The sequence below is a fragment of the Balaenoptera physalus genome (genome assembly GCF_965194825.1).
Source record: "Balaenoptera physalus genome assembly, chromosome: 5".
Classification (NCBI taxonomy): Eukaryota; Metazoa; Chordata; class Mammalia; order Artiodactyla; family Balaenopteridae; genus Balaenoptera; species Balaenoptera physalus.
In genome coordinates, this window is record NC_138884.1 from 61,821,214 (window position 1) to 61,833,554 (window position 12,341).

Consider the following 12,341-nt stretch of genomic DNA (forward strand, 5'->3'; position numbering starts at 1 on the left):
ATAAAGAGGTGGGAGATTACTTCAAATCAGCTTTTTAACTGGTTTATAATATTATATCAATTTCATGTGTACAATTTATTTCGACTTCTGTATATGCTATTTGATTCTTTATGGGCAAAAAATTCCTGTGAAATTCTACTGCTTATTTAATAAATAATTCTTCTAAAATAACTATTTCTATTATAAATTTCTGAGTTGCTGTCACTACTGCTGTAACTGTGGCAGAAGATTTCACTTGCTCTTTTTTATCTTTTTCCCCCCCATTGGACTTACTAGAGTAGTCATGACAAGATGAGATGCCTCAATTAAGCCAATTATTTCTTTCCAACAGAATGATGGTGAGCTATCAACATGTAAAAGAATTAAAGGAGAGTTATATAAATAAGACTGAGAGAAGGTTCATGTATTTAGCTATTAGCACATGAGTGCTGATTTTCAGTTGGAAAAAGGTAAACTCAGCCAAGAGAATGCATTTGGCAGCTTGTGTAGAGATTTCTCAGGAGGGCCTAAATGAGATGTTGCAACTCTTGCTACATGTAGTTTATCATTAAACAAAAGTGGTAGATGTTATTGCAAAATCAGAGATAAAGTTATAATTGTTTTTTAAATGAAATAACAGGCTAATCTTAAACTGTAGCAAAATTAATGGGAAACAATCCAGTATATCTTTGAATGAACTAATCATCAGATGATGAAATACAGTTAAATACAAAACTCTATAAAAATGGATATGTGTATTATCTTAAAAATGGAAACTATAATATGTTAATAATGTTTCTGAGTTCTGGGCTTCTTAGTTATTTTTAAGTGTTTTGGCACTTAAGATAACACTTGATTATTAGTGCCACTTGATTATTTGGCACTTCCAAATAATCTATAGTAAGATTAAAACACACTTTTAAATTAACGTGCAAAGTAAACTAAGAGTTTAGCCAAAGGAAAAGTTTAGAAGACTTGTAGTAGGAAGGAAGTTCATCTTTGAACAGCATATAGTTGGTCCTTGAACAGTAAGGCTATCTTCCCATATTGCCCCTAGCAATATTTAGAGTATCTTTTAGTCTCCTCTAGCATGTGAATTTCCATTGGCTTTATAGAGATATCTCTGCTTTAATCTTGCTTAGTTATCTTTTTTCAACTACCTGGACTGTATTTTCTGAACTTAACACTCAACAATTTTCAATATAGACGGAGAATCTTACGAAAAGTGTAACTGCTTATGCAATTGGAGATTTTGATGGAATCTGTCCATGCAGTTAATCCTTAGCTACTAAATTGATATCAGAATTCTTTACCACTTATCTGTGATGGTCCTAAACTCATAATACAGGCTGGCTTCAAGATTTTCCACTGAATTCTAGGCCTCATTAGTTTCAACAACCTTCTCAGATATTATAAATTTGAAGAGCCAGTGAAAAGAGGGAGCAATAACTAGAATAAGAGCAATAGTTAACATTAATGCGTGCTACCATGTGTTTGTTATTATGGTAAACCTTGCACAGTATCTTAATTAAGCCCACAACACTCTTGTAACAAAAGTACTAGAAGTTATCATCATTTTGCACAGGAGAGAGATGAGGCTTAGAGAGATGATTTCCCAAGGTTATATAGCCGATAAGAGCTGAGTAGGGATTTGATTCCAGAGCTGGTGTACCCAACCCTTATCTGACCCTGTTTCCTGAAAAGATGACTACTGCAAGAACGAGATGCTGACCCGTTTCCAAGGATGGAATGAACGACAACTACCTGTGCCTCCCTGGGCAAGCCACAGAATCTCTGGGGTTTAGTTCCTTCTTCTGTAAAATGAAGATGGTAGATTCTGTATTCTACAAAACCGACTGTGTACTCTCAAGTTATATTATTCTAAAATATACGAGTTGTATAGTACTAGTAAAAAGAACTTTAAATTAGCTATGGGGAGTCCAAGATTTGCCACTAACTTTTGTGATTTCAAGGGTTATTTCTAATATGTATGTCAGTGCTTTAGAAATATATTTGTGTCATAGCACATAAATATAAAGTACTATCCCGATCATCTTCAATAAAATATATAGCATTAAAATTATAGATTTGAGCAATTGTGATAAATTGGGTTCTCACTTTTTTTGCCCTTAAAAACACCTAGTCTGCGATATTTTAAGATAATCTTTATTTGTAGTAGGTTTAAACAAAGAGACACCTCCAAGTTTCCATTTATACACATGAGAAGGGTAGAGAATGTCCAAAGACAACACAGAAAGAGGGAGGGAAAATGTGCCCATAAATACATTAGATAAGCTTTAGCAAAAAGCAGAAGTGGGGGGGAAAAATCTATATATACCCTGAATCTTTTGCAGTTTGACAAAGTTAATGATTAAAATCTCCTAGATTTTCCACTACTTTTCCCTCAGGTTGTCTATTTGCCTTGATTGATGATATTTTATCTCTTGTGGCCCAAGGATGACTGTCCTTCCTTCCATGTAGAGATTAATAATTGATTAGCTCACAGTCAGGAGTCTTATTAGTAAAAGGGAATTGGTTACTTTTGGATGCCATTTTTTTTTTAACTGGGTAACATACAGGAGACGGGGGTGCTACAGGACTTGCCGGCAGAAAAATGAAGAGGATCCTGGTTTTCCTGCTTGCTGTAGCATTTGTGCATGCTCTAGAGAGAGGTAAGACTTCCAGTGCTGTGACCATTTACAAGAACTCTCAACTAGTCTAATTTTGTTACCATTTTAAAAATTATACACAAGGTGAAAAACAGAAGAATCAGTGAATATGTTGGGGAGAGAGGGAGGAATCAAAGGGGGGTTAATCTGAGCTCAAATGTCACATAGAGTGTTCAATTAGAATAGCCAAGAAATCACGATAAGAATCTCATGAAAGAAAGAAAAACTATATAATTTGTCACTTATCTTTCCCTGTTTTCTTGATAACCAAGATCTAAAAAAATGGTTCAAAATTAGAATTTTTTTATTTGTTAAAGGAGAACTCAAATGGAGGCTGTGATCCATCATTGAGCTTTGTTTTTCAGACTTCAAATATTCATTGCCATTGAGAGTACAATATACCATATCAATGATGAAGTCAACAGATATCTTCGATCTTCAAGGAATCCTCTATATGTAATATTTGAAAACGCATTATAGTTTCTAAAATTTCTCACATAAAAGAATTCGTCAGCTAGGAAATGTGACTATCAAGGTCTCTGAGCTATATTTTTCATTACGTTCATTCATCACATGGTGTCTTCGTCTTTGAGCAATATACAACTTTATAAGTTCCCAAGCTGCGAAATTCATAATCATAATCAGTTCCAATTTACTTTCTGGCTGATTCTTTAGTGCTTATAAAAGGAATCTGCATTCATCCGGCTTCAAAATATTAAAATTTTCATGTAGTGTTGCCAGTTAACCGCTTTACCCAAGTCATACATTAATATTCATATTAATAACATTTAACCAGTGGAATAAAATGCGTGTATCCCAGGAATCAACAGTTATTAACTATGACAAGAATAACCTTACTCCTGACTTTCTTATTCTTTTTACATTCATTTTTTTAAAAAAACCTCATTTTTGTCATTCAAATTATTTTAAATTTTGTCTTATTCATGTCCCTTACGAGACCTCTGAATAGCCCAGGTCCCAAGGAACCCTGAAAGCTTACTCCTTCACCCATGGTTTCCCTGAGGCAGATCTGAACCTGAAAAGTCCTCCTGAAGTAGGTTCAGATCTGGATTTTCAAAACACAGAAAGTCCAGTAATGGTTACGTCCTGGGATTATATGTGGATGCCATAATGTGCCATTTTGAACTACTGACTCAGTAAATGTACCTTGGCTTCACTTCAAAGAATTACAGTGCTTTGGAGAATAACAGTATTCTGCAACCTCTATTTCAACATCCTTTAGCATTCTCTCAGCCTCTGATGAAACGGATGCTAAAAACTTCAAGTAAGCTCCCTTGAAGGTCTGAACTTCACAATGAACTCGATTACCTATGTGCCATAGGTCAGATCATGACTCCTGAGACATAAAATACAATTACCTACATAATAAATGTCCAATATTTGGGGACAGTAGTCCTGACCCAACCGTCCTCTGTTCTGTAATACCTGAGCATAATCCAAATACCAAGTCAGTGTTTTACCTGGAAGCTAGGTGTGCTCACTCCTGGCAGGAAGTGTACAGATTGAAGGAGTTGAGAGCAACTTTGGATGCTGGAGGATTGGTTTGGGTTGCAGTTCTCTGCCTAGTTCTACAGAGCTGACCAACCACCCACAGCATTTGTCTAGAACCTCTTTTCCAAGGTGTATTTCCTTCAAGACTCATTTTGGAAAGATGTTTCTATGGCCAAACATATTTAAGAAATAAGCCAGACATCAGTCTTTCTTGGTTGGTTCATAATCAATGCTTTTGTTGTCCTAAGAGTTCTGAGAAATCAAAACAAGATAATTTAACTTTATTCAAAACAATAAAGTTTCCCAAACACATGGGCTCTTTCCTAAAATGCCTATATCCCATGGAAGCAGTCTTTGGAAAACCTCAGTTCTAAAGTGGATACAATATGAACGTCAGCTCCAGTCAGGCTCATCCTCTTCTATCAAATGGCATTGGGGACTCAGTTCACAAACCCTTGGGTACATCTTGAGAGAGAAGGGCTTACCAAATATGCCAAATCTAAATGATATTATAACATCCACTTTAGCTACCCTGTGAGAGGCAAGAAAGTTATGCTTGCCAATTGCCTCCACTTGGCTTCTTTACTCAAAACTGAAATGGATGAAGCACTAATCTAAATCATATCTTTTCCTCTTCCCAAGAAACAAGAAGCCTACTGACACTGCTACGCAATTACCAAAGACATAATGCTACAGGAAGCAAAGCACTGCTGTTTATAAGAGCTATTGGCAAGAACATTTTCCTTTTGCTTTAAGCATTTCATTCTCAGCATAATTTTATTAAACATGGTGTCAAATAGCAAGAAGAAAGTAAATTCCCCTTGAGGTGGGGGGGGAAGCTGTATTTCTCCTTCTCCCACTTACCTGTCAAAGCAGCCCTAAGATGATGTGGTTCATCCCAACCTTTCAAACCACCACTGAATCACTGTTTCTCTTTTCTACAAGTTTTCCACCCCTTCATCAGGAGCCATGTGAAAAACAAAATTGTCCTCAGTTTGATTCAGGAACATAGCTGTACAGAATGCTAAAGAGAAGTAATTTAGAATAAGAAGATATTCTATTGATACTTTCCCAGATATGTCTGTATATGCTCTCTGCAAAATAAGCATAATGGTGACTGAGGAGGCAACATAGGATTTGAGATCTACATGATGAAGACAGCCATGCAAATATCTAGAAGTATGTTTCAAGCTGAAGGAACTCCGGTGCAAATGTCCTGAGCTAGGAACAAATATGGCCTGATCCAAGTTCACAAAGCACCCAGAGTAAAAGCATTAAAGAGGCTTAGCTGAGAAGGGAAAGGAGGAAGAGCTGAAGTCAAAGAGGTAGGCTAACTCCATCATCAAAAGCAATGTTAACCTAATAGCAAAATTATGCTTCATTGCTATGAGGTGCAATGCCAGTATGAATTCACCATCACATATGGGGTATGGGGATGAATAAGCATACTTTAAAAGGCCACAAGGTTGATCTATACAGAGAGAAGATGAAGAAATCCTTAAAAGGAACTGATTACCCTCCCCCTAGTATCTATGGTCACTTAACTTCTTTATTCTGCCCACTGCTACCCTCCTCTCTATTATCCCCCAGTTCAGTCTGTTTCAGCCCCACTGGCCTCCACACTAGCTCCCACTCTCTGAATTCTGCACCCCAGGGATTTACCTTAGCTCCTCCCTCCTCTTAGAACATGGATCCCCTCTCTCTGCTCCAAGTTCACATATAGAGAAGACTTCCCTGACCAATCTATCTCAAATAGCACCTACTACTCCATTTTTCTCTATTCCCTTACCCTGTTTTTGTTTTATTTTGCTTTTATTTTTAGCACTCATCACCTTATTACCAGCTGTTCATTTGTTTATTGTAATGAAAGTAAGATGTAGAATGTAAGCTCCATGAAATCAAGGACTTTTTGTTCCTTGCTGGAATTCTCAGTTTTAGAACACTACTTGCCATATAGTATGTGTAGTAGTTTTTTGTGTGTAAAATCACAAAACTAAGGTTATTAGAGTACCTACCTCATAAGGTAGTTTTGAGTATTTAAGAAATATTAAATATCAACTAGGACACATAATAGATATCCTGGAAGGAGTAAACTTTAAGTTTTTTGTTATTTTCATTATAAGTTTTATATATAGTATCCACTGTGAAGCACTGGCACTAGATTTTATCCATTGAATAAAATAGCTAATAGTTTATTTGCAATATGTTAACATGTTTAAAATCTTTCAGATAGATTTATTTCATCCTTTCAACACCATGATGAGCTCAGTACTATTATCCTCATTTTATAAATGGGGAAAACTGAGGAAAAGAGGGGTTAAGTAACTTATCCAAAGTAACTGAGCTAGTGTCAGGATCAGAATTTTACATCAATTCACCGGGTTTACAAAGACAATCACTCAAAATCACTGCTTTGCTGCCTCTCATGAGACACATACCTGAAATACTTTCACTAATCTTAGAATAAGTATAAGAGAGAACCAATCATTGACACCAATTTAGGGGGAAGTAAGTGAAATTCATTCTGTCCACCACGGTCATCCACAACTGATCCAAATCCCAGTTCATCCCTATTCCATGAAACCAGCTCTGTCTTCTAACTTCCTGTTTTCCTGGCACTATCACCTCTAAATCATTTATGTTCAATCCTGTAGAGCACTGTTGGATTTTATTTTATTCATTTTTGTTATCAGTATTCAGTCATTTCTATATTCTATAAATTTCAGCCCTAAAATATGTCAGCCTTGTACCGAACCTCCTCAGTATTTCCTTTTGTCTCCTTTACCCCCTGCATAGGATCTAGTTCTCAAAGCCTGGGAACACTGGCTCTTTTGTCTACTACATTTCCACTTTCTTATACTGTCCTTGTGCAGGCCCTTATTAACCTTCACCCAGCTACTGTAATGGCTTCCCTAACCAAATCCCTACCTCCCATCCCTTCCCCAATCAATTCATATTAAAATACAATGCAAAACCTGACATAACGTGGTAAGTGGAGTCCAAAAATGAAATACAGAAAAATTAGGCTCACTGTTGGGAGGTAAATGAAATGCTAGGGGTGAACATGTAGAGCTGACTGGTGGAACTCTAGCTATCAGACTGTCTGATACAAACCCACCCCAATTCTGGTCTCTGTTTGGAGTCATCCGATGGTGGGTACAACCTCAGGCTTAAATAGTAATGTGTATGTTAGGCAGAATGAGCGTCTTCCAAAAATGTTGACATCCTAATGCCTGGAACCTGTTAAGAGATTAGCTCACATCACAAAGGGGAATTAAGTTTTCAGACAGAATAAAGGCTGTTAAGTCAGCAGACCTTAAAGTAGTAAAACAATGCTGGATTATCTGAGTTAGGCCAATGTAATCACAAAAAAGGGAGCAAAAGAGAATCAGTCAGAGGATGATGTCACTAAAGAGAAAAGGCACAAAGAGACACAAAGTTGCCAGCTTTGAAGATGGAGGAAGGAGGCCTTGAGCCTAGAATCCTAGGCCACCTCTAGAAGTTGGAGTAGGCAAGGAAATGGATTCTCCCCTAGGGCATCCAGAAAGAACACAATCCTGACGACACCTTGATTTTAGCCCAGTGAGACCTGTGTCAGTCTACCCAGTAGAAATGTAAAGCAGTAAGTTTAAGCCACTGAATTTGTGGTAATGTGTTACAGTAGCAATAGAAACCTAATACTGTAGGTTTCTGGGTTCTGTGACAGGCTGGGACTTCCCCAAAGAAAGAATCATTGAGTGAAAGCATCTCACTATTGATAGACTATAATCTCATTGGTCAGATCCAGGGAGAATTGGCCAGGAGGTAACTGGGGTACATGTTAACTCATTTCCGTGCTTCCTGGGAGTTTTCTATTTTTATCTTCTCTTCCATTTCCTTCTGACCAGAAAGTAATTTAGCCTACCATCTGAGAGAAGGACTGGAGCAAGTCACATGGGATCCTTATCACAAGGGCATATAATATATCTCATAATAGGTATCATCACTGGATTTTATTATAAGAAGAGTTGCTAACATTCATTGTGTTTTTACCACGTTAGGCAGGAGATGTGCTAGGCATTTTTACATAGACTAACATATTTCACAGAACAGCCTTAATAACAAGGTACTATTTCACTTAGATCCCAAGATGACTCTTCCTTGAGTACAGCTCTGAGTTGGTCATTCCTCTCCATGAATGTATTTCAATAGATACCCCATTACTTTAAAAAATAAGTAAAACTTTGGTGATCAAGTTTTCCAGTATTTAATTCCCCTGCTTCAGTTTTATTGGATTACTCATTCTCCAGATATGACTGGTGATTTTCTAACTTCAGATATTTCTTCATGTTCTTCTCTCCACTCAAAATTCCTCTCCCAATTCACTTATTCCTGTTAAAATCCTGCCCATCATTCGTGGTCCACTTCAAGTAATAGTTCCTTTCATGAGGTTTTCTAAAAGCTCTCTTCCATTCCATGGGTTCATATGCTTTGTTTCAATCTCTTTCATGGCAATGATCACTACTGCTGCTATTGGTGTTGTATTCTTATTCTTATCTCTACTATCAGACCTCAGTTCCTTAAGTATTGGTGGCTTTCAAGTTTCTTGTATGTGCTTTATCATGTTATGTATTCTTATATTGTTTTAAAAACTAAGCCCTGTAATGCATTCTAAGTTTCCAATTCAGAATACCAAAGACACCACCCTCACTCATGCCAAAGGTGGAAGAGGGAAACTTGCTCCCTTATCTTCACCTCTGCAAAAGCATTTGTTGATGACAAGGTGCTCAACTTGTGAAGGAAAAGCGAGGTGGAATGAGATGTGTGGAGGAAGAATGTCTCCTCTGGGACTTTGGTGAGTGTAGCATCTATATGGGCTACCACCCGTGTTGAAACCAAAGGCATCAAATTTGAGTGAGTCTATGAGGCCATCCTCTATGGCAATTTTAATATCGGAGCAACTGACCCATTGCCCGTATATCTTCTACTGGTTTTGAATTTTCAACATCTGAAATGTTCCACTGATGGCATCCTAAGAGGTACAGTTAATTTCCTCTAGATTAGTTAATCTATAGATGTCATGCAGAACTCTAGGGTTTACTTTCCATTGACTTAAGCTCAAAACTGCACCCCTGCTTGCAAACATCAATTTGAAACCAGATCAATGCTTTATATAATAGTGATTTAAAATGTCAGTGGAAATGAGATCCAAAAAGCCTGGAAAATGAAATAAAAGTACTAATTTGAATACCACTTCTTCATTGACAATGTTTTTAATGATATATCAGCAGTTTTCTTTAGTTCCAATAATCAGGGCAACTTCCTAAACCAGCCCAACAATATTTAATTTCTCAACTAAAACCACTACTCTGAATATCTAGCCCACCTAGTTTGAACAAATACTACAAACCATATTCCTTAAGTTAAAAAAAAAAACGCACTAATACACCGACCTTTTCTGACATAGATGAGTCTGTCAGTGCAGAATGGAAATAAAAATGTCAAAGGAGGGGGCTTCCCTGGTGGCACAATGGTTAAGAATCTGCCTGCCAGTGAAGGGGATACGGGTTCGGTCCCTGGTCCGGGAAGATCCCACATGCCACGGAGCAACTAAGCCTGTGAGCCACAACTACTGAGCCTGCGCTCTAGAGCCTGCGAGCCACAACTACTGAAGCCCGCATGCCACAACTACTGAAGCCCGCGCGCCTAGAGCCCGTGCTCCGCAACAAGAGAAGCCACCGCAATGAGAAGCCCACGCGCCGCAAAGAAGAGAAGCCCCCGCTCACCGCAACTAGAGAAAGCCTGCATGCAGCAACGAAGACCCAATGCAGCCAAAAATAAATAAATAAATAAATTTATTTATTTATTTTTTAAAAAAGTCAAAGGAATAAAATTTCAAAAATATAAATGCCCAACAGTTCTGAAAGCCCATGATTCTCCAGAATAGGAGAATAGCAACGTAAGACAGTTCCTAGCATCCTATATAAGCGTCTTTATTCAACTTAGCGTTATATAGGGTCCAACCATTGCTCCTGGTATACAAACAGCTTTTCTAGAGGACCAAACTGGTTTCAGAGAATGATTATAACAATAGTTAAAGCATTCAAAATACCCTTTTTAGTAAAGTTTGTACCATAACAATGAGTATCATATTGTCTATCGCCACTAGATTAAAAGTTCCATAAGGGCAAGGATGTGTCTATTTTGCTCTTTATTGTATATTCAATACTGAACCCAATGCCTGGCACAGAGTAAGTCTTACAAGACATGTATGTTGCATGTATGAATGAGTATTGTCAGCTGTGTTGGGAGAGGAGAGATGCATGAAGCAGTAAAGATTTCCCAAAAGTAAACCAAATGTTTTCAAAAGTCCAGAATTAGGCACAACTTACCAGAGTGTTTCACAATACAGACAGAAAAGGGACATGCTATTGCAAAAAGCAACAATTCTGTTAACGACATTTGTAAACATTGAGTGTTTAGGGGTCACAATGTGAAAATGATTTCGCCAGTGTCACTAGGATTATGCCAATATTTACTAGCGCCGTATCAAAGTCCAGATTGCCCTCTTCATAACCACATGGCACGTTAAAGAACAGAGTATGTCATTTACAATTCATTTGATATAGGATTTAATTACATAAATGAGAGTGAGCTCAACTGGTGTGAAAACATTAAGCAGTACTCCATGGAATAGGGAATTGATTATATCAATCTCATGGCAAATCAAGTTCAGTATTCGTTATGTTTGGAAGATGAGAAAGTGATTGACGTACTCGCTTAACCAGTTCAGCTCCAGGTCTTCACTTTGAATAAATGAATAGATGGATTTTTTTTTAATCAGAAATATTTCAAGTAATCCACCTGAAAAATACATGGTGCAACGGCTTCCTCTACAGGTTATTTTTGTAAGAGCAGTTTTACCCTCATATTTTAATTCTGAATTTCTTCAATGCCTATTTGGGCTTTTTCCCTTGCTTCTGTTTTGCCCAAGACTGAATATTCCAGCAAAAATGGTTCCAAAACCATTTTAAGTCTTGTGTAGTTGATCTAGTTTCCCAGTTTTCTGTCATTGCATTCTAACTAAAGCAGTACATGACACCCATGGATTCCAATGTGTTTCTGTGCAATCTCAGTTGATTTAATTAAAGCTATTTAAACAGGAGATAAACTGTAGTCTCCACTTATACTATATTCACATGCACTCACGTTCTCAACACACTGAATGAAACTCTACTTTCTTAATGAAGTGAGAAATCTGGAAAGTTAGAAACAAAATAGTTTTTTAAATGTTCAGAGGTGCCCCCATTGAATGCAGGCTCTCATTTTGCATGGTCACAATAAAACAAAAGTGACCTCTGCGATTTTATAGGGAGAGTTCATTAAGCAAAGTTATTTCCTTTGCATTAAGAACAAAGGGGTTCTTATTTGAGTATTTTTTGTGGCTTGAAACCATAAGCTTTGGGGGAAAAAAGATTCTGTATAATTTCTTACTGTTTCTAAAAGGGGTGATTTTGTAAGCTTTTAGAAGTGATCTCAAAGATCATGAGGATACGACTGTGTACTAAATTCAGGAATCTTTAATACATACCGTTATTTAAACTCCATTTGAATATTTTAAGGACAAAACAAACTCACTTCAAAAAGCTGTTCATCATTTTGGTTACTAATTAGCCACAGCTATAAAGTTCTCTCACACTGAACTAAAATCCACTGCCAGCCATTTTCCCCAGTTCTACCCAGGAGCAGCATAAAACTCTGTTGACATCCTAATACTACATCTTCTCACTATAGGAAGACAGCTCTACCCTAAATTTTTTCCCTCTGTGCCCTAATCTTCAGTCCCACTGAACACCATTAATGATTAACAGAAAATTTCTGCCTTATTTTGACCTTCTGAAACTGTGACAATATCCAACCTTGTAAACAAGTCAATAAATTACAGAAAATGTACTAGATATGAAGGTTCTCAGTCAATAGAGTATAAAAAGCCACTATCAATCCTACTGTCTTGTCCTAGTTTCCAAGATAATGTGAGATTTGATCATGCAGGTTTATCCACTTCCTTTGTGATTCTGATGGTATTTGAGTTGGTCCCTTATTACAAAATGCCTCTTAAGAAGGACTTTGTCCCTCAATTCTGACTTCTCACCTTAGTTATATGCATTGAACAGTCCACCTGAAAGACATAGAGTACAGCAG

The 12,341-nt window shown here is 37.2% G+C and overlaps 1 protein-coding gene across 3 annotated transcripts in view; it reads left to right on the forward strand.

Annotated features, from left to right (window-relative positions):
* Positions 1 to 2,417: 2,417 nt before the first annotated feature.
* Positions 2,418 to 12,341, forward strand: part of GC (GC vitamin D binding protein) — a 40,649-nt gene continuing 30,725 nt past the window's right edge. Inside the window, exon 1 of one of the 3 annotated variants that reach the window (XM_082463838.1) lies at positions 2,418 to 2,651. In XM_082463838.1, the coding sequence (XP_082319964.1) occupies positions 2,594 to 2,651 (58 nt within the window). In that variant the 5' untranslated portion in view covers positions 2,418 to 2,593. The remainder of the gene's footprint in view (positions 2,652 to 12,341) is intronic. The other 2 variants (XM_082463836.1, XM_082463837.1) reach the window with 2 other exon arrangements.